This window comes from Astatotilapia calliptera, chromosome 1 (assembly GCF_964374335.1).
Source record: "Astatotilapia calliptera chromosome 1, fAstCal68.1, whole genome shotgun sequence".
Taxonomy (NCBI): Eukaryota; Metazoa; Chordata; class Actinopteri; order Cichliformes; family Cichlidae; genus Astatotilapia; species Astatotilapia calliptera.
In genome coordinates this window covers 29,650,209-29,668,641 of record NC_137422.1, presented here as the reverse complement: position 1 = coordinate 29,668,641, position 18,433 = coordinate 29,650,209, and the positions used below count along the sequence as shown (strand labels likewise).

Below are 18,433 nucleotides of genomic sequence, written 5' to 3'. Positions count from 1 at the left end.
GCCACACAGCAAGAACAATTACATCTATCGTTAAAGCATTTAATGCACACATGGGAATAGGAGCATTGTCACAGGACACATAAATAATATATAAAGACAATTTGCAGTGATGATATTAACTTTAATCAAAAAGGACAGCACGGAGTTCCTCTGTTGCTGAGAAATATTCCCATGCTTCTTTATTATTAGATGTTGTTTTAATCTTAAGCTTGTTTAAACTTGTGTCTTTCATTTGATTGTTACTGTATCTTTTTGGCTGACCATAAAACGTTCTGTGAGAAGTGGTAAAAAAAGAAATAAATAAAACATCCCTCACTGGTAATACTATACATCTCAGATCGTCTGGCCGCGAGGAATGCCCTGGGTGACACACAGAGTTGTGGACTCCGTCAACAAGACGAGTGTTCACCCAGACCAACTCAGACTTGCTTGGAATCCCAGATCAGGGCCTAACGTCCTGCCAAGCGATCCTCAGTCTGAGACTCTGACGTCAAAGGGCAGAGTTTAATGCCCTGTTTTGAGAAGCTGCGCTGTTGCCAAACTCTACTGCCGGTTGCCATCACTCCAAAATGTACTCCTCTGCTAGATAAACAGACCTACTGCTTCCCCTCTATCTGGAAACCACACAGCTCGTGTACCCCCTGTTGACTTGTCTGGCTCAAGTGCCTCAACAGGATTTGGTAACGCTTGGATAACAACAGATCCAATACTGACATGGTGGATAAAGGGGGCTTGATTCCTAAAGAGTACCCCAAAAAAATATTTATAAAATTCAATCCTGTTCTTGTGAGAGGAGAGGAATGGAATAAATTAAGACTCGCTTTAATGATGGGAGAAAATCAAGTCTTGCAGGTGAACAATGGGTAGATTGAGAGGTCATTACTTACTATGTAGGCGCAGACAGGACTGAAGGCATAGGTGCCACACACATAGAGATGAGTGCTATTCAGCCGCAGAAGAATTTTGACGTAATTGAAGCAATCAGTCTGGAGAGAACAAATGGAGAGTGTGTCAGGTCCATAAAAATCACAAGAAATTCTGAGAATTGAATGTGATCTTCTCGAGAGCCCCTTAAAAATCTGCCTATAATACTCCTAATCATAAGCAAATCTTTCAGAGCAGGAAATGTAAATATTATTCGACAGAAACAGAAAAATATTCCTCCTCTCCTCAAATACTGCTGGGAAAACCTCACACACAGCACTTTGCCTGGTGAGTTTTTTGTATTACACAAACCAGAGATTTACACAGATTACTGAGGCTTGTCGCCCAGAGATACAACAGCTGGCATGACAACAAGGTAAGAGACAGACAGAAGAAGAAGAAAGAGCAATTCCCCAGTGAGCCTGCACACTTGATGAATCCATTTGTAACTGATGGAAAGGTTTGTCAACACACAGCTCCACCGTAATTTCTCCCCCCCTTACAACACTGCTCAAACAAACAGAAGAAAACGTCTCTCACCTCCAGGTTCTTCCCTTTGAAGCTACACTCGTCTCTTTTTCCAGCAGGAGTGCCCCATGTCAGCTGAAGCAGAGAAAGAAACCCTGAATAAGTCATGTGATAGATAGTGGAAACCCACAGATTCAGAGCCAATCTATAGAGAGCATATCCACTTCCACTGTACTAAAATGGGCTTCGATATGCATGGAGTGCTTTTAAGATCGTCCTCGATTGGTTGCTAAAATATTATTTTTACCTGATTTTAGAGAAGAGTTTGATTTTATGCTGAAATCCAAATGAAAACACTAGTGACATCATTTCATCTACTCTTAGAGAGAGGTCGACTTTGTCTATAAAAGAGTTCTGTTATTGTACGCTGACTGGTTAAGGACTAACGACAAGACGTACTCCCTTAATGGCACCCCCTGTCAAACAATAACTGTGGCAGATCAAACAAAACAGAAACTCAAATGTGTACATAAAGCTGTGCTTGTGTCTGACGCATCGGCCACTGCTCGCACAAACTGTGACGTCTGCACATCACCATAACTGTTTATGTTTGTGCTCAAAGTTTTTATGACTCGCTGCAGTCGTCTAAACTGTGAGCGTCGCTGCTCTGAGAAAAGTCACCGATTCATGGCAACAGAAGTCCAAATAGTAAAGAGACTGAGCAGGTGTTTCCACACTTTTTTTTAAAACTTTAATTTAACTTTATCTACTCTCTTGACTATATTAAAAAAATATGGTGAAAATTGCCAGGATTTATTTATTTAACACCATCGGCCTACAGCTCAAATTAATGACAAGTCCATAAAGTGGTAATTCAGAGCTTTAGATATTCTCCCTGAACTATCTACCAGCAAAGTTTGTCACATGTGCGAGCCTGGTGAACCAGTAATTCGTGTTTTAAACATGCAATTTGGACTCGGATGAGGCATTTGGCATTTTGTTACACTCACGTTCTTCTGCAGCTTGATTTTGCTGATGTCTGAGAGGCTGAGGGCGAACAGTGCCTCCCTAGCTCCCACATACAGCATGTCGTCTTCCTGGCTGAGCAGCAGAGAGGTGTAATTAAAGACGCCGTTTGCCGAGAACCTCTTAGCTGATCTTTCCTTTGCATCTGGAAAAAGACGACACACACACACACACACACACACACACACACACACACACACACAGCAGAACAGAAAGGAACAGATTAGTACAGAACATGTCCTGATGCTCAAAGCACAGAAAAAAAGATGACTGATCTGATTTTATTTTAAGGAGGGGGGCTTTTAAGTCCATGCACTCAGTAGCACTTAATCATGGACACCTGTTTAACCCAGAACTGTCAGTCAACCCCTGCAGAACACCATGACATGTCTCCCGCTTTTCTGCAGGCCTCTGACATTCAAATTCCAACCTGAGATGAGCAGAAGACAACTGTTCCTTAAGCTGACAGGAACTTCTGTTTTAGCACTCCAAAAAACTGAGAATCTCAAGGTTACATAAAGAACCACAAACCAAAACTACAGCCAACACTTGCTTGCGAGATTCAGTCAAATAAATTTTATGACACACAACGTGAACTCTTATCAAACCCGTCTTCCTTGAGCCTCACTCTTGGAGGCGGCAGTCTTCTTCGCTTCTTTAGTCGCAGCCACCAGCTTCTCCATGAGAAGACACACACCACTGAGCCACGTCTACGCTTCTCTGTGCTGGCCGACCCCCTTTTCGTTCGAATCATTACTGGCAGCAGGGTAAAAGCTTCCTTTGCTCAACACTAATCTAAATCTCCCTGATTCTGCAGCTTCTTCAAAAAGATCTCTTAAGCAGTGGGCCAGAAGTCAAATGAGCTACTTTTTCCCCACATTGCTCGATTTCCTGCAGCTTCAAATGATTCTTCTGATTAAATACAGACTTTATGTACACATTGCTCCTTTTATAGCATTTCCCTTAGCATCACAGAGGACTCAGTGTTCTCAATAGTGGCATCAGAAGCTTTTTACTGCTTTCTACTGTGAAGAGGATTGGATTCATTTTTGGAGACAGCTTTTATAGGCAGCGGGAGGTCTGACAATTGGTCACTTTTCGCTTGGACTAACCGTATAATACACTTCAAACAGACCAAATATAAAAGCAAAACAAAACCCAATAAAGCGTTTTATTCAAGACTTTCAGGGTTTGGACAAATCACAATCAAGTGGGGCCCATCTTTTTGTAGATGAATGTTATTGCGTCATATTTGACATTCGTTTTCTCAGCTCAGAAAAGCTGACCAAGTGCGTGTAATATAAGATCAGTGCATTCTCTGCCTACACGCATCCCACTCTTTGCAGCTTTTGACCATCTTTGTAAATGTTTATCTCTTGCCTCCCGTTCCAAACATATTAAAACACACTCTGTGTCCTTTGCGAGCCAAAACACTGGAGGTCACGGACTCCATTTGCTTGTCCAAATAAGATTACTGGCTCGAATCTGAGGTCGTAAACACTAATATTTGCTGCTGTTAAACCATTTACAGCCTTTTCCACATGTATAACCAGTAAGCTGGATTCAAATTTAGACACTTCTGACAGAAAGAGAAAAAAAAAAAAAAAAAAAAAGACACCAGCAAGAAGTTTTCCCTCAACACTACCAGGTGGTGCATTGGCCCATAATGCAAATGGAGCTGATAAAGCTGCAATAAATGTTTACAACCCTACAACCCATGACTTAAACTTTTCAATATGCTCACAAACAAATGGTTCATCTAACACTCAAGGCACTTTGGCAGATGATGGTCTTCCCCTTGTGGGAGTGAAAGCCAGCTGCACAAGCCACATCTTGTCCACAATCAATGTTTAGGCTCTTTCTGCTGTTACAGTGCTCGTTCTGTTGAAAACATTGTGACATCTGGAGTCAATGGAGACCAGGGTCCCATCATTAAAATTATGGGGAGGGGATACAAAATAATTATAATAATAAAGCATATTTCCTATAGTCATGCAGGTGTCCTTCTGGACAGGAAGAAATTGAATTTTTCCTGTAAAGAGAACGAAAAACTGGTTTTATTTCAGGGTAAATTAAATGTGCTAAAATATCCTTAAATGCTCATAAAGGCAAGGCAAGGCAAGGCAAGTTTATTTGTATAGCACAATTCAACAACAAGGTGATTCAAAGTGCTTTACAGAGACATTAGAAACAAGAACAAATAAAAAGCATGATTTAAAATTGATTAAAACAAGCAAATAAACTAACTAACTAATTAACAAACAAACAAACAAACAAACAAACAAAACAGTATATAAAATCAAAACAGATAAAATCAGAACAGTAGATAAAATCAGTTAAATGTAAGTTTTGAAATTTAAGCTTAAAGTGTGGATTTGGTGCTTTATTCAAATGCAGCTGAGAACAGGTGAGTCTTCAACCTGGATTTAAATAAACTGAGTGTTTCAGCTGATCTGAGGCTTTCTGGGAGTTTGTTCCAGATATAAGGAGCATAAAAGCTGAATGCAGCTTCTCCGTGTCTGGTTCTGACTCTGGGAACTGATAAAAGACCGGATCCAGATGACCTGAGGGATCTGGATGGTTCATACTGGGTCAGGAGGTCATTGATGTATTTTGGTCCTAAACCATTCAGAGCTTTATAGGCCAGCATCAGAACTTTAAAGTCTATCCTCTGACGGACAGGCAGCCAGTGTAAGGACCTCAGAGTTGGACTGATGTGGTCCACTTTTTTGGTCTTAGTGAGGACTCGAGCAGCAGAGTTCTGAATGAGCTGTAGTTGTCTGACTGATTTTTTAGGTAGACCTGTAAAGATGCTGTTACAGTAATCAAGCCTATTAAAGATGAATGCATGGACTAGTTTTTCCAGGTCCTGTTGAGACATCAGATCTTTTATCCTTGATATATTCTTGAGGTGATAGTAAGCTGACTTTGTTATTGTCTTAATGTGTTTTTCCAAGTTTAGGTCTGCATCCATCACTACACCCAAATTTCTCGCCTGGTTTGTGGTTTTTAGATGTATAGATTGAAGTTCTCTGGTGACCTGTAACCGTTTTTCTTTGGCGCCAAAGACTATTACCTCAGTTTTGTTTTTGTTTAGCTGGAGAAAATTGTGGCACAACCAGTCATTGATTTCCTCAATGCATTTACCAAGAGCCTGTACAGGGCCTCGGTCTCCTGGTGACATTGTGATATATATTTGTGTGTCATCTGCATAGCTGTGATAGTTTATTTTGTTGTTGTTTATAATCTGTGCCAGTGGGAGCATGTAGATGTTAAACAGAAGGGGTCCCAAGATGGAACCTTGGGGAACTCCACATGTGATACTTGTCTGCTCAGATGTGAAGTTACCTATTGATACAAAGTATTTCCTGTTTTCTACGTATGTTTTGAACCAGTTTAGTACAGTTCCTGAAAGACCTGTCCAGTTCTCCAGTCGTTTGAGTAATATGTTGTGGTCAACTGTATCAAATGCTGCACTGAGATCCAGTAAAACTAGGACTGACATTTTTCCACTGTCTGTATTCAGACATATGTCATTAAACACTTTGGTCAGAGCGGTTTCAGTGCTGTGGTTCTGTCTAAAACCTGACTGGAAGGCATCGTAGCAATTATTCTGTTTTAAGAAGTAACTGAGCTGTTGAGAAACTGCTTTTTCAATGATCTTACTTAAAAACGGGAGATTTGAGATCGGCCTGTAGTTGTTCATTTGTGTCTTGTCAAGATTGTCCTTTTTCAGTATAGGTTTGATTACAGCAGTTTTTAGTGATTCTGGAAACACACCTGATAATAAAGAAAAGTTGACGATCTGTAACAGGTCTGACTCCAAAGTCTTTGAGACCTTTTTGAAAAAACTTGTTGGCAGGACATCTAAACAGCAGGAGGAGGAGTTCAGTTTACCTAAGATGTCCTCCAGGTCTTTGCTGTTAATAGGTTGAAAGTGAGGTACACTCAGTCCCAGCAGACCCTGCAGACAAAGGAGTGCAATGTCTCCTCTCAACAGGGGGACATATCATAGATTGCGATTGTCAGGATTCCCCTGGGTTTTGGACATTCACTAGAACCAAAAAACAGCCTTTCCACCGCATATTAAAACTCCCTGACATAAATCACAGTGACAATCTCTTAGACAGACAATGGAATAATGAGCAAGGGGGAGGGCAAAGTCATGAAACTTTTACTCTGGAAGCAGAATGAGGCAACTTAGCAGGAGGTTGGGTTTGAGGTTGGGGTACTGAGTGGGAGTTGTAACCAGGAAGACTGGATTGAGATGTTGAACTATGAAGAAACATGCAGACGGAGGAAAGAGAGCTTATTTTCAAAGCACTTTGAGATGGATTTCTGATAAGAGCAGAAGGTCAAATAGTAACAAATGTCAGAGTTGTGTCAAGCTGCAGGGATTTCAGAAAGAAAAACCAGAGGCTGGTTTTTGAGGGAGATTTCTGAAGTTTATGATGCAGTAGATCGCTTGTGTGTTTTGACATGATTGCAGCAGAACACCGGGCATCCACAGACAGCAGCAGCAACTGCAGGTCATTTCACAGCCAGGCTCCAGTTCCATTCATCACCCGCTTGTTTAATCAGCTGGCTGTCACCAAGTGAGGCCATCAACCTCTGCCAATGGTCATCACATCACACCTACCAGCAATATAACTGTTTTATTCCTGGTGTTAACATGCTGAATTAGTTAGCAGGTTCTCTGAATTCCAACATGGAAGTCAAATAAGGTGATTTGCCTGAATTCTCCATGGTTATGGAGAGTGCAGAACAAGGTCTGCATGCAGCACTAACACAGCATCCAAGAGCCCGATATCTCGTCTCCACTGAGACTTAATCACCTCCCAGTTATTAATTGTGTGGAATTCAATTTTGCAAGCGTATTAAATGTATTTATTCACTGTGATTTTCTTCATTTCGCTGGAGTTAGAGATGGCAGGAAGAAATCAGATCACAGAGGATTTCAGCAAACAGATGCTTTGTGATTACGGAACTGTTTGCTTGAGAGTCAGGGAATCAAACTAATTCTGTGCGCACACAATGAGTGGCTACATACGTCATGAATTTAAGAAGAGATTTGTAAGCCAGCCAATGCAAATGCATATCCTCCTATTTTTCATATATTAAATATGTTTATGGAGGGGATTTAAAATATTCTAATATGTATATAAGCCTATAGATATGAATTCCAGTGTGCACAACAGAGCCTAAAATGCGATGTGTGTATGTGAATGTTGCAATGTGAGCAGTGTTTACTGGTTCCAATAAGTGCTTGTCTGCTTGGAGGAAAAGCTGAAAAGGCAAGTAGTACTGGAGCATAGCCCCCCCCCCAAAAAAATACCTATATTATATACATAGCTATTGAGACATCACCTCTGATTTCTATAGTCCAATTTTAAACCCTTGAGATGCTGTTTCTAATGTCATCATTGTGGTTGCAAGGAAGTGGATGTCACAAGGAGGGGTGCGTTTGACCGTGTTCCTCATTGGCTAATGGATTTCAGGTACTTCTGAGTTGGCTTCAAAAGCCCATTGGTCTGCCAGGATTTAAATATGCTGGCCTGCTTTGACCCACCACCACGGCTGGTGCTAGTTGTTAGCTGTCTGTTACTTTGATGGGTTTCTAGCGCTAGGAGAAACTAGGAGGTGACCTTTTTTGATGTGTGTGACTTTGCGCTTTTTCAGTGTAAGCATCAGACAAAAATCATCGTTTACTGTGTAGTTAAATGTAATTAAGTTACTTAGCACTAATGCATACGTCTGTGGATGCACTTTTCTAACTAAGCTAGCCAGTGTTCGCTCATAACTTCATGATTACCTCTAACTTAAACGTGACTTCTGGCTTAAAGGAAAAAAAAAAAGCATGGTAACATAAACTCAAAGCTTCAGCAGAGCACACACCAGTTGGTGGAGGTCACAACATATGTCCGTTTTTTGTATACAGCCCATTACCTTTTATTTCCTTGTTTACAGCCTTTATGTGGTAAGCCAAGTGGTGCTGCAGCTGGCTGAAGGTCATATTTATAATGCACACATGAGAAAAATCAATCTGCTCATGCAACTTTCAGAAATAAACTTTCAGAAGTACAGTTCTAAAAAAGGTTCATCTGTTCTTTTAACAGGAACCCAGACCTTGAGAAAAACAAAAGGAATACAGTAGGATTTACTTTCCTCTGAATCCCTTTATTCACATCACAGCTGCGCAAGTTCAGTGGGTGCTTACTCACCATCGAGGTAACTAAGATATCCTCAGGGCGCCAGCTTGCAGATGTAGTGTTACTGAGAAATACTATTCATGGTAGCACTTTGGCAGGAATCACATTTAAGGGGGGGGGGGGGGGGGGGGGGGGAGAAAAATGGCACAGGATAAATTTTTTTCAAAAGGTTTAATGGGAGATTTTAGGGTGGGGTGACTGATTGGCTGCTTGGTAGGTATACGCCTGCCAGAACACTGAGTGTAAACATGCCCCAGATTTACTATAGCAGCATGAGCCAAGTCACAAGGCACAAGGGGGCAATGGGGACAAAGGGGCTCGCTTGCAGCTAGGATGAGAAAACCAAAAGGAGGAGAGGGTAACAAAGCTGATATCAATCTCAGACAGAGCTTGGCTTATCTTGCATGCAAGGCACCAATTTATATATTTAAAGAAAAAAAGCAAAGCAAAACAAACACTATCTCTGCCCTCAGCTAAATAAAGCTACACAAGAGTGCACAGCTTCAAGGCTCTCTGTTTGACATGATTTGACAAAGGGTTTGATAGCAGTGCTGGAGCTGACAGAAGCCGACAGAAGTCGCTTCAAGGTCATCTCAGCTCTGCTGCTCCCGATGCTTAGGCGAAGTGATGTTATTTCATCGCCGGTGACTACTGGCAACCAAAAGCAGAGCGGCTCCGATCTGATCTCTACTGCTGTAGTTTACCTGCCAAGTCAGCACAGAAACAGTTTGTCTGCACAGTCGGACCTCTGATGAGGAGACAAAGTGTGTTAGAGGAGCAGGGGGTACTAACTGGGAAACACCACAGGAAAATAAAAATGACTAGGGCTATCCGAGTAGATTCTGTTTCCGTTAAAGAAACATGACGCCAATTCTGGGAGATATTGCAGTTCTGCACTTCTTCAATGTCACGTGTATGTGGCAGGTTTGCAAACAGCATCTTTATCCAAGTAGTGTCTAAAAGATATTCCTTTTAAAATGAAAAGTCAAGAAAAAAGAAAAATTGACTTTACTGGATGGGAAATAAAGCTGACAGTACTGAACTCTACAGTATCCACAAAGCCAGGCCATGAGGCTTACTTGTACTGTGGTGTTTGTAATAACGGCTTTGCTGCACTTGTAGATGTGTGAGTGAATATGCTGTCTGGTCTGCTCATGTCTTAATGTGTGTGTGAGTGTGTGCATGTCATACTGAGAGACAGCTGGGCCTTGCAGATAATAACCAGAGCCTGACAGTGTGCAAGTCCAGTGTTTGTTTGCATGTGAGGATTATGCTTTTTTTTTTTTTTTTTTAATGGAGAAAAAAAAAGTGTTAATAATGCCATATGGTTACAGGTGCATAAATACATCGGAGCAGCAACAGAAAACCGTGCAACGGCAGAATGTTTGTTTGAAATGTGTGTAGCCTACAAGCCATGCAATTCTTGAAAAAGCTTCCTTCACCAGCTGAAGAAGAAAACATCTGTCCAACACATATGTAACAAGGATGAGGTCAGTGCATGAAGCACAGCATGGCTCTAAAAGCAGAGGAGCTGACAGAGACAGCATGCCCTGTAATTAAAGGCTCTTAGGTGTCATCCTGATGCACTCAGAACTGGCATGCGCCCGCCCAACACTCAGACCAGCAAGGCGATGTGGCGCAGTGTTCCATCACAGCTGAAAGCTTACAAAATCCTGATGATGAGGTATCTGAGTGAGTTATTCAAACACAGACCTTGAAACTCAGAGAGGGAGAGAGGAGGAGACAAACATTTGGCATCATTTTCCTCACTCAATTCAAAGCAGACGTGCCTGTGCTTGTCGTGTGTGGTGCCTTTTCAAACACTCCTCCTCCATCCTCTTTAGTGGGGGTGGGCAATACCACCACATTTAAGATATTAACAATAAACTCCTGCAGTGTTTACAGTTTGCCTGCTTGCTTTAGCTCCAAGGGCACATTTGGTTCAAGTTCTGTATGGCACAAGTGGGTGGTGGGCCATTAGCTACTCTGTGTCAACAGGAAAAAGTAATACTTATCATAGCGATGTAATGTTTCAACAAAAACAAGTGCTCCTATAATTTGAAGAAACAGATGGGAAAACTAGTTTTAGACTCCAATAGGTGTGAAATCTCCGCAAGTGCTAAGAGTTGCTATTGCAGACAAGTGACGCCAAGATGTAACAGTAGCACAAATGCACATACCCCTGTATTTATGTGCCAAGAACTAAAATGTGTGATGAATCTGTTTAAGAATTCACTGAATTCAATACTGAGACTTTCTCGCAGTAGTATCAGTGATTGAGGGAATTAAGCCCACCTCTATTCTACAGATTTTAAAGCTGTAACAGGCTGATGTGATTCATATGATGTGAAGCAGGTATAAATGTTTCATATTGCCCAGCATTAAAGCACAAAAGAGGCTAATGGGAAGGCCAATTTGCCAGGTGTTTCAGGAGGGCACTGAAGAGTTAACATCCTGAACTGATGCTTGATGAAAAGTCCTGAGAAAAATTAGGGAACTGCATTAATATTTGGAGGAGCTAATTAGCTACACAAAAATTTGTGGCGAAGTAATTGCTGTTAAAATATTTAATGAAATAAGAAAACAAAAAAACAAAAACAAAACAAAAAACAGGTAATGGTAATCAATCCAACCACTGTCATTTTTGCTTGTGCTAAAGAGGTTCACTTACACTCCCTTCTATAGACGGGAGTGCTAACTGAATTGCTTGATAACTATGACCCACCCAATTGGATTTGAATAGGGGGGGAACAAAGAGTCATGCAAGTCCATAGCACAAATGTCCAAATCTAGCTGGCTTGCAACACTTACAGCTTAGTTTCTGCTGGAGTTAGAATCCCATCAAAGTACATGTTGATGGGCACCAGTGGAACTGCTCTCAGTTTACAAAGTACACACACTTAGGACTGGCATGTGCTGAAAGTCTTTTAGAGTGCTACGACAGCATAAACACAACCTGGTGAGTGTGTACATGTGTGCATGCATGTCTCTGGAGAGGCTCTTGATGAGAAGAGCAGGCTGGAGTCGCACAGAGTCTCATGCTCTCCACTCATCCACCACATAGTGACCAAGGATGAGAAGTGGTCAAGCACACTGGTTTACACTAATGGCTTTTCACCCACACACTCAGACACACCTTGGATGAAGGGCTGCATGCTTTTCCTCTTGCTCTTCTACCGTCATGTTTGTTTCTAATAGCCCTGCTGATATCAGAAGCCTGGTGAGTTCAGGATCAGCTGCACTAGTCTCCACACTTGAGCATAAGGGTTACATTGACCTGCCATGGTTCAAAAGCATCACAACCTAAAGACTGATAAAGTGGCTGATTTTTTTTTTTTTTTTAAAAAAAGCAAACTATTAAAAGAAAGGAGAAAAAAAAGAAAAAGAAAAAAGTGACTTTATCACAGAAAACACAGAAGATATGCAGTGAGACACTGCACTGGAGGACACACGTGAGTCTCTTTTCCACACACATCCACTATAGCAGGAGTAAAATGCATATGGAGTGCATTAAATACTGGAAGCAAGTCAGGAAAGTTCAGACTTCTAATGAAAGATACATGAGACGGCTGCTTTTAACCATTTCAGTACAGCCTAAACTGAAAGGTAAAATCCAAAGAGTTTCCTGAAAAGTGCAAGAGTAGACACCTTTTTTTTTTTTTTTTTTAATAAAGTGCACTGCATTCTGAAATGTTGGTGCTGTTATATGAATCAGTTCTGGCATATAATCATATCACCATATGGACACCAGGTTTTAATGCAATTTATTCAAAGTACTTTTTTCCAGAGGGAAAAAAACCCAACAACCAGAACACATGTGCAATTCAATAGTGAGGAAAAAAGTGTTGCTATTCAAGTGGCTTTAAGCACAAAAAAAAGAAAAAAAAAAGAAAAAAGAAAAGATGTCAGAAGTTCCACAAATTTCAAGTCATCGTCAGCAGAATCCATAGGAAGTCAAACAGTCATGGTCTCTGCTAGAGAAGGGCAAACCTGCTCTGAGCTAGCCATTATGTACAGTTAGACCATTACAGACACAAGTGTAAACAATAGAGCCAGCAGAGAAGTAAATCTCCTCGTGATGCAGCAGGTTTAAAGGAGTTGCGATTTGAAGTCATTTCTTGTAAACCAAACATTTCATGGCCTTCAGGCATTCGTCACACTGCAGTTTGTGGTGCGTTTTAATAAGTCAGTTGTGTTGCTTTCCGTGCAGACACAACTCTACTTGTTGCGTAGGATTTGTTCTTGGTTAACATCACTTGCCCTAAATCCAAAGCATTTCCGAACAGATGATCTGCTTCAGAGGACGAGCTCTCTGCATTATGCTGTGCAAGACCTTTGATTTTTGGTGAATACTTGTCTTAACGTAGTGTTACTCGTAAGACACTGCAAGCCATGCGGTGCATGATTGGCATTAGATGGTGATTTGTGAGGTCCAATATCACATGCAATATCATGTGATAAAATTGTGATGAAGATTAAAATGTAATTAATTGTGCAGCCCTACCTTAAGGTGGGTCTACATTCTACTAGGTAGCAATCCTGAAAGAAACATTTTGAAAACAATGAACGGCATTATTTCATTTCATTTCTCAAATGCCAAATAGCTGGAACGGTTGTTTAGGAAGAAAAACTCATGAAAAACTCAAGTGTTTACAAAAGATGTAAAACCTTTCATTAATAAGCAGAACGTGTATAAAGACAAATGACATCCCGTTTGTTTCAAGCTATTTAGTCTTTGTGTTTTATTTTCAGGACCGTTTGCTGTGTCTGTCCATTTTTTCCTATGGAATGAGTTGTTTTTACTGCAAATTGTCATGCATGGACAATGAGCAGTAAATTGTTGTTGGGCGTCTTATTTCCCCCAGTGGTTTTCCTTTTTGTTTGTTTTGTCATTCTCGTTTTAAATAAATAAATAAATTCTTGAAAGAATGCCTTTTTGACAGAAGTGTGTGCAAAAGCCATTTGTTCTCAGACAAGTCCACTACAATGCAGATTCAGCGCCACAGAAACCAAATTAAAGCTTTTTCATGTTACAGTCGAACAAGAAAAAGCCTTTTTGTGTTACAGCAATGGAAAAACTCAGAACCTCTGCTGTTAACTTTTTAATAGTGATTAGGCTAACCAAATGTACACTCCAGCACAGCAATCCAAAATTGCCTAATGACACTCTTTAACCTCACATTCCTTGCTGTCCATCTAAATTATTCGCTACGACCATCATTTCGCGCTGCTTGCTATTTCCCTTAAATCAAATGTTCCTAATCGAAATTTGAAAGTTTAAACTTTTCTGTACATTCTCTGGACCGTGCGAGTGATGAGTCCATTAAAACATCTGAAAGAGACAGGGTTGATGTGCTGCAATTACCTTCCATTGTTGTGGCCGTTATGGTTTTTGTATGCAGGCACTTGTGAGTGCCACCTCTGCTGGAAGCCACAGACCGCTTTTCTTTCAGGATCAGTGGGCGTGTCCTTGCTGGGTTTTAGGTGGCCATTGGAGCATGTCTAAAACCTCACCAGCCTTTGCTCTGAACAACCACCCCCAGCCCCCCAGCCCCACCCCTTCTTGCTGCCCCTCCTCTGTTTTTGAACCACGATCCACACACTGCCAAGGTCAGTGGATTAGCATGCATGAGAGAAAGCGGACAATATTCGCCTAACATAAACCAAACGTACACAAGAAAGGACACTGTGTACACAGAGCATACACAGCATGCTCTGTAGCTTGGCTTAAATGGGCATTTTCATTTGCTCCTCTAAAAGTGTTAAAGCTGATCTGATCTGTGCCCTTCGTTTTACACAGTCTATACTGCTGCACATGAAAACACTAATGACAGAAAGCAGTAACTGACAGACTCTCTAGATGCTACTTGTGTTCAGAGCTTGATTATGTATCTTTTGTTTTAGAACCTTTCTTCCAGATTCCCTCTTAACATTATCACAGTAAAAGCAGATCTTCCCGTTGTAGGTAAAAAAACATTCAGGAATCGTAGGAAACTTACACATTAGATTTAAATATAGCAGCAAGAATTGATTTGAACTCATCTGTGTTGTGTCTTGTGCCTTAAACCAACTAGAAACTAAAAAGCAGCAATAAAAAGGGAACAAAGAAATGGGTGGAGGGAGGCGATCACCACCTAATCACATTAAAACGCACCACTGAAGTACTGTGCTTAATGTAGAACACAATTATCTGGCATTTAGAGAGCTTGTTCAATCTGTACAAAAATCCACTCAAATGTAAAAGCACGTTTTTCCTTCAGTGTGAGTAAGGCTACAATGTTTTCTCTGCAGTCGCATTATCCCTAACAGACAGACACTGCTATGAGGCAATCATTTCAAGCATCTCTAAGCATATTTCTTTAAGGTTAAATTATTGATTCAAGAGGAAGATGATTAACAGCACTAAAACGATGATATTCAATTTAGTTCCCCAAATAATTAAACTGTGGTGGCGGTAGGGGTACAGGGTGTGTTTGGGCACACATGGACACAAAAGCAAGCACAACCACACAATCTTAAGATACCATATACTTTTGTTACCGACTTGGTTCATAACCTTTATGGACAGACTTTCTAGGCACAGCCAAGCAGCAGATGGTTACCAGTTTGGTGACCTCAGGATTACCTCTGCCTTTTGCGGATGATTTCTTCTGGATTCATCAGTAGCTGACCTCAGCATGCATTGGAGCAAACTGCATCCGAGTGTGAAATAACAGGAATGTGAATTAGCATCTCCAAGTCTGGTGCCAGAAGAAGGTGATGTGCCCACTCCGGGTCAAGGCAGATTGCTACTCCAATGGTAGCAGTTCAAGTATCCTGGGGACTTCTTTACAACAGAGTAGAGTAAAGCAGTAAATGCAAACATTGGCATGGATTGGTAGTGATGTGGATTCTATATCAGTCTGTTATGGTAAAGAGAGCTGAGTGTGACAGCAACGCTGCTGATTTACCAGTCAATCTACGTTACAACTTTAATCTATAACCATGAGCAGTGGTTGCAAGCGGCTGAAACGACCTTCCTTTGTAGGGTGTTGTGGAAAAGGAGCTTTATGGGAGCTCTCCTAGTACCTTCACAGCTCAGTTTAACTCAACTTGGATTTTAAGCTTTTTCAATTAGGTTGTAGGACCTGGTACCGGGTGCTTTTTGTTGTATCTACTTAGACGGTTTCCACTTAATCTGAAATGATCCAAAAATGAAGCGTTGGACTGTATGCCACCGGTGGCCAGACAGTGACAAATTTTGATGACTCATGAGGGTGGCTCCTCACAAAAATCCACCAATTTTGAAACATGGCAATGAGGTAAATGACTAAATAAAAAACAAAAAAAACCAACGTGGTCCTTGTCTAACAAAAAGCCACGCACCGAGCAGCAGAATACCATATCTCAACTTCCACTGTTGTGCAGTTTGTGTCGCATACAAATGATGTCATTTGCTATAACAAGTCTACACACATTAGTACTCAATTGTAATGAGAAACAACTGAAACCCCGTACTTTTAAGTTGAGTAGGTACTAGTGGAAAAGGTCTATTAGAGAAAGGGTGAAGCGTTTGGTCATTCGGGAGGGGCTCAGAGTAGATCTGCTACCCCTCTACATTGAAAGAAGCCAGCTGATGTGGTTTGGGCGTGTCCTACTGGCGACAAGCCCAGAACACCCTGGGGGGATTACTTTGTGGTCTAGGAAAGCCTCTATGTCCCTTGGAAGAGCTAGAGGTGGCCAGGGAGAGGGAGGTCCAGGCAACTCTGCTTTCAGGGGTGGCGGTCTAAGCAGAGAAGTGGCAGAAAATGGATGTAGAGGTGGATACTACTCTCCAGCAAGTTCCTCATCCTGTGGACGGAAACTTTACGGTCTCCACAGCGGCAAAAGCCCTTCTGCTGCAGTCTTAGTGAGCTCAACTTAAGCCCCTTTTCCATTAGTACCTACTCTGTCCTACTTGTCACAACTCTACTCGGATTGACTAGTTTTCCATTACAATCGTGTCCCACCTAATGTTTGCCGTTGTTGTCACAGCAACACAGCTGAGCGTCCCGTGACGCAATTAGTATGCAACACAAATGCTACAACAAAGGTGGACGTCGAGGCAATGATATACCTGCTGCTTGGTCTGTCGCTTTTCGTCAGACTCGGGAACCACAGCACTGTTTTTTTTCCCTAACCATTTCCCTCGTTGCCGGGTCTTAAAAATGGCAGATTTGATTTTTGTGAACAAGATGCTCTCATGACTCATTGAGTGACTCCACTGACCAGTCAAATGGTGGCATGCAGTCTTACGACATCACATTTTAATACCTGTCCAGTTGAGTAGGTACTATTGTAGCACCTTGTACCGGCTACTATCACCTATTGGAAAACCTTGAAAACCTTGGCGAGTCGAGTCGATCCGAATGGGTACTAATGGAAAAGGGGCTACTGTCAGTTAGGGCTGCCACAAACGATTATTTTGATAGTCGACTAGTCACCGATTATTTTTGCGATTAGTCGACTAATCAGATCATCATCCATTGGACGTAAAACTACAGCTTATTGCACCAGCAGCATCTGCTCTTATATAACTATCATTAGCTTACAGCTTTAAGTGTTTAAGGTCTGTGCTAACTAAAAATAAAGACAAGATGATAGTTTATTAAATTTTAATGAAATTTGCAGATTGTTTCGGTGAAGTTTAATAAACTCCTTGCTATCTAAAATATAACAGGACACTGGAGTATATTCTGGAGCATCTCACACTTCTGATAATCAGTTGTCTGCTTGACGTTTATTCAGCTGTGTAAAAACTATAACTTTAATCTCAGACAAACTGATTTACTCAGGAACAAATAAAATACTAAAAAAAAAAAAAAGCCAAACAATAACATTTTAAGTTATCTAAGTGACTCATATATATTTAACCTGAGTAGCGAAAGACGGCGGTGGGTTTGAAAACGATTTGCGGGGAGTCCGGTGTTCTCACGGCGCTAGTGAGCCTAGCCCCCAGCTCGCTAACGAGCTAGTGGGTAACAGATGTCTCCGAAAACGTCGGAGCGCTTTTGAAAATATGTGGTGTCCTGATAAACTGAGCAGATATTTGAGGTTTACACAGCTACATTCTCGCCTGAAAATATGTTAAACGTTTATTTTGTGACCCAGAAAGAATAATAAGAGTAATATTAAAACTAACTAGCTACCGCCATTGTTGGAAACTGCGCTGGGCCGCGCTATGAATTCTGGGACACAGCTGCTTCTTCTTCTTCTTCTTCGGGGTTTAACGGTAGCTGACATCCTTGTACATGCAATGCTGCCATCTTCTGTTTCAGTCCGTTATTACACTCTTAAATCCTGCCACTTATTCCTGCGTCTTTTGTGATCTTACAAAGCTTCAAACGACGCGTCGACTATTAAATCAGTCGTCGACGATTTTGATAGTCGACGTAATCGTGACTAGTCGACAAATCGTGGCAGCCCTACTGTCAGTTGAAGCAGTTCTCCATCTGCTGAAGGTTTTGGATATGCTACCCTTCTCATCTGCAATCTATAATGGTCAACTTGAGAGTATGTTGGACAGTGGGCCTAGCTGGTTAGTGATAACTTTCCAAAAATAAAAGTGAGGAGTTTGTCCAGTACTGAAGAGACTGTGTCAGTGGATTGTGGGGGAACAAAAGAAAAAAAAAAAAGACAAAGATTGCAAAATAGAATTTAGTTGGGTGGCTCGCCCAAGTAAGTGTGTGACAAACACTGTAGTTAACGTACTCAAGTCTGAACTCGAATGTCTCCTTGATTAAAGTGAAAAGAAAAGAAAATTAAAGAACAAAAAGAATCCATCTCTT

At 41.2% G+C, this 18,433-nt stretch overlaps 1 protein-coding gene across 2 annotated transcripts in view; it reads right to left on the bottom strand.

The window, feature by feature from the left end:
- sema4bb (sema domain, immunoglobulin domain (Ig), transmembrane domain (TM) and short cytoplasmic domain, (semaphorin) 4Bb) overlaps nucleotides 1-18,433 on the bottom strand; it is a 57,262-nt gene that overhangs the window by 21,327 nt on the left and 17,502 nt on the right. For both annotated transcript variants that reach the window (XM_026172307.2, XM_026172316.2), the window contains 3 exons: nucleotides 2,403-2,563; nucleotides 1,465-1,527; nucleotides 888-986 (listed from right to left, as the gene is read on the bottom strand). In XM_026172307.2, the coding sequence (XP_026028092.2) occupies nucleotides 888-986; nucleotides 1,465-1,527; nucleotides 2,403-2,563 (323 nt within the window). The remainder of the gene's footprint in view (nucleotides 1-887; nucleotides 987-1,464; nucleotides 1,528-2,402; nucleotides 2,564-18,433) is intronic.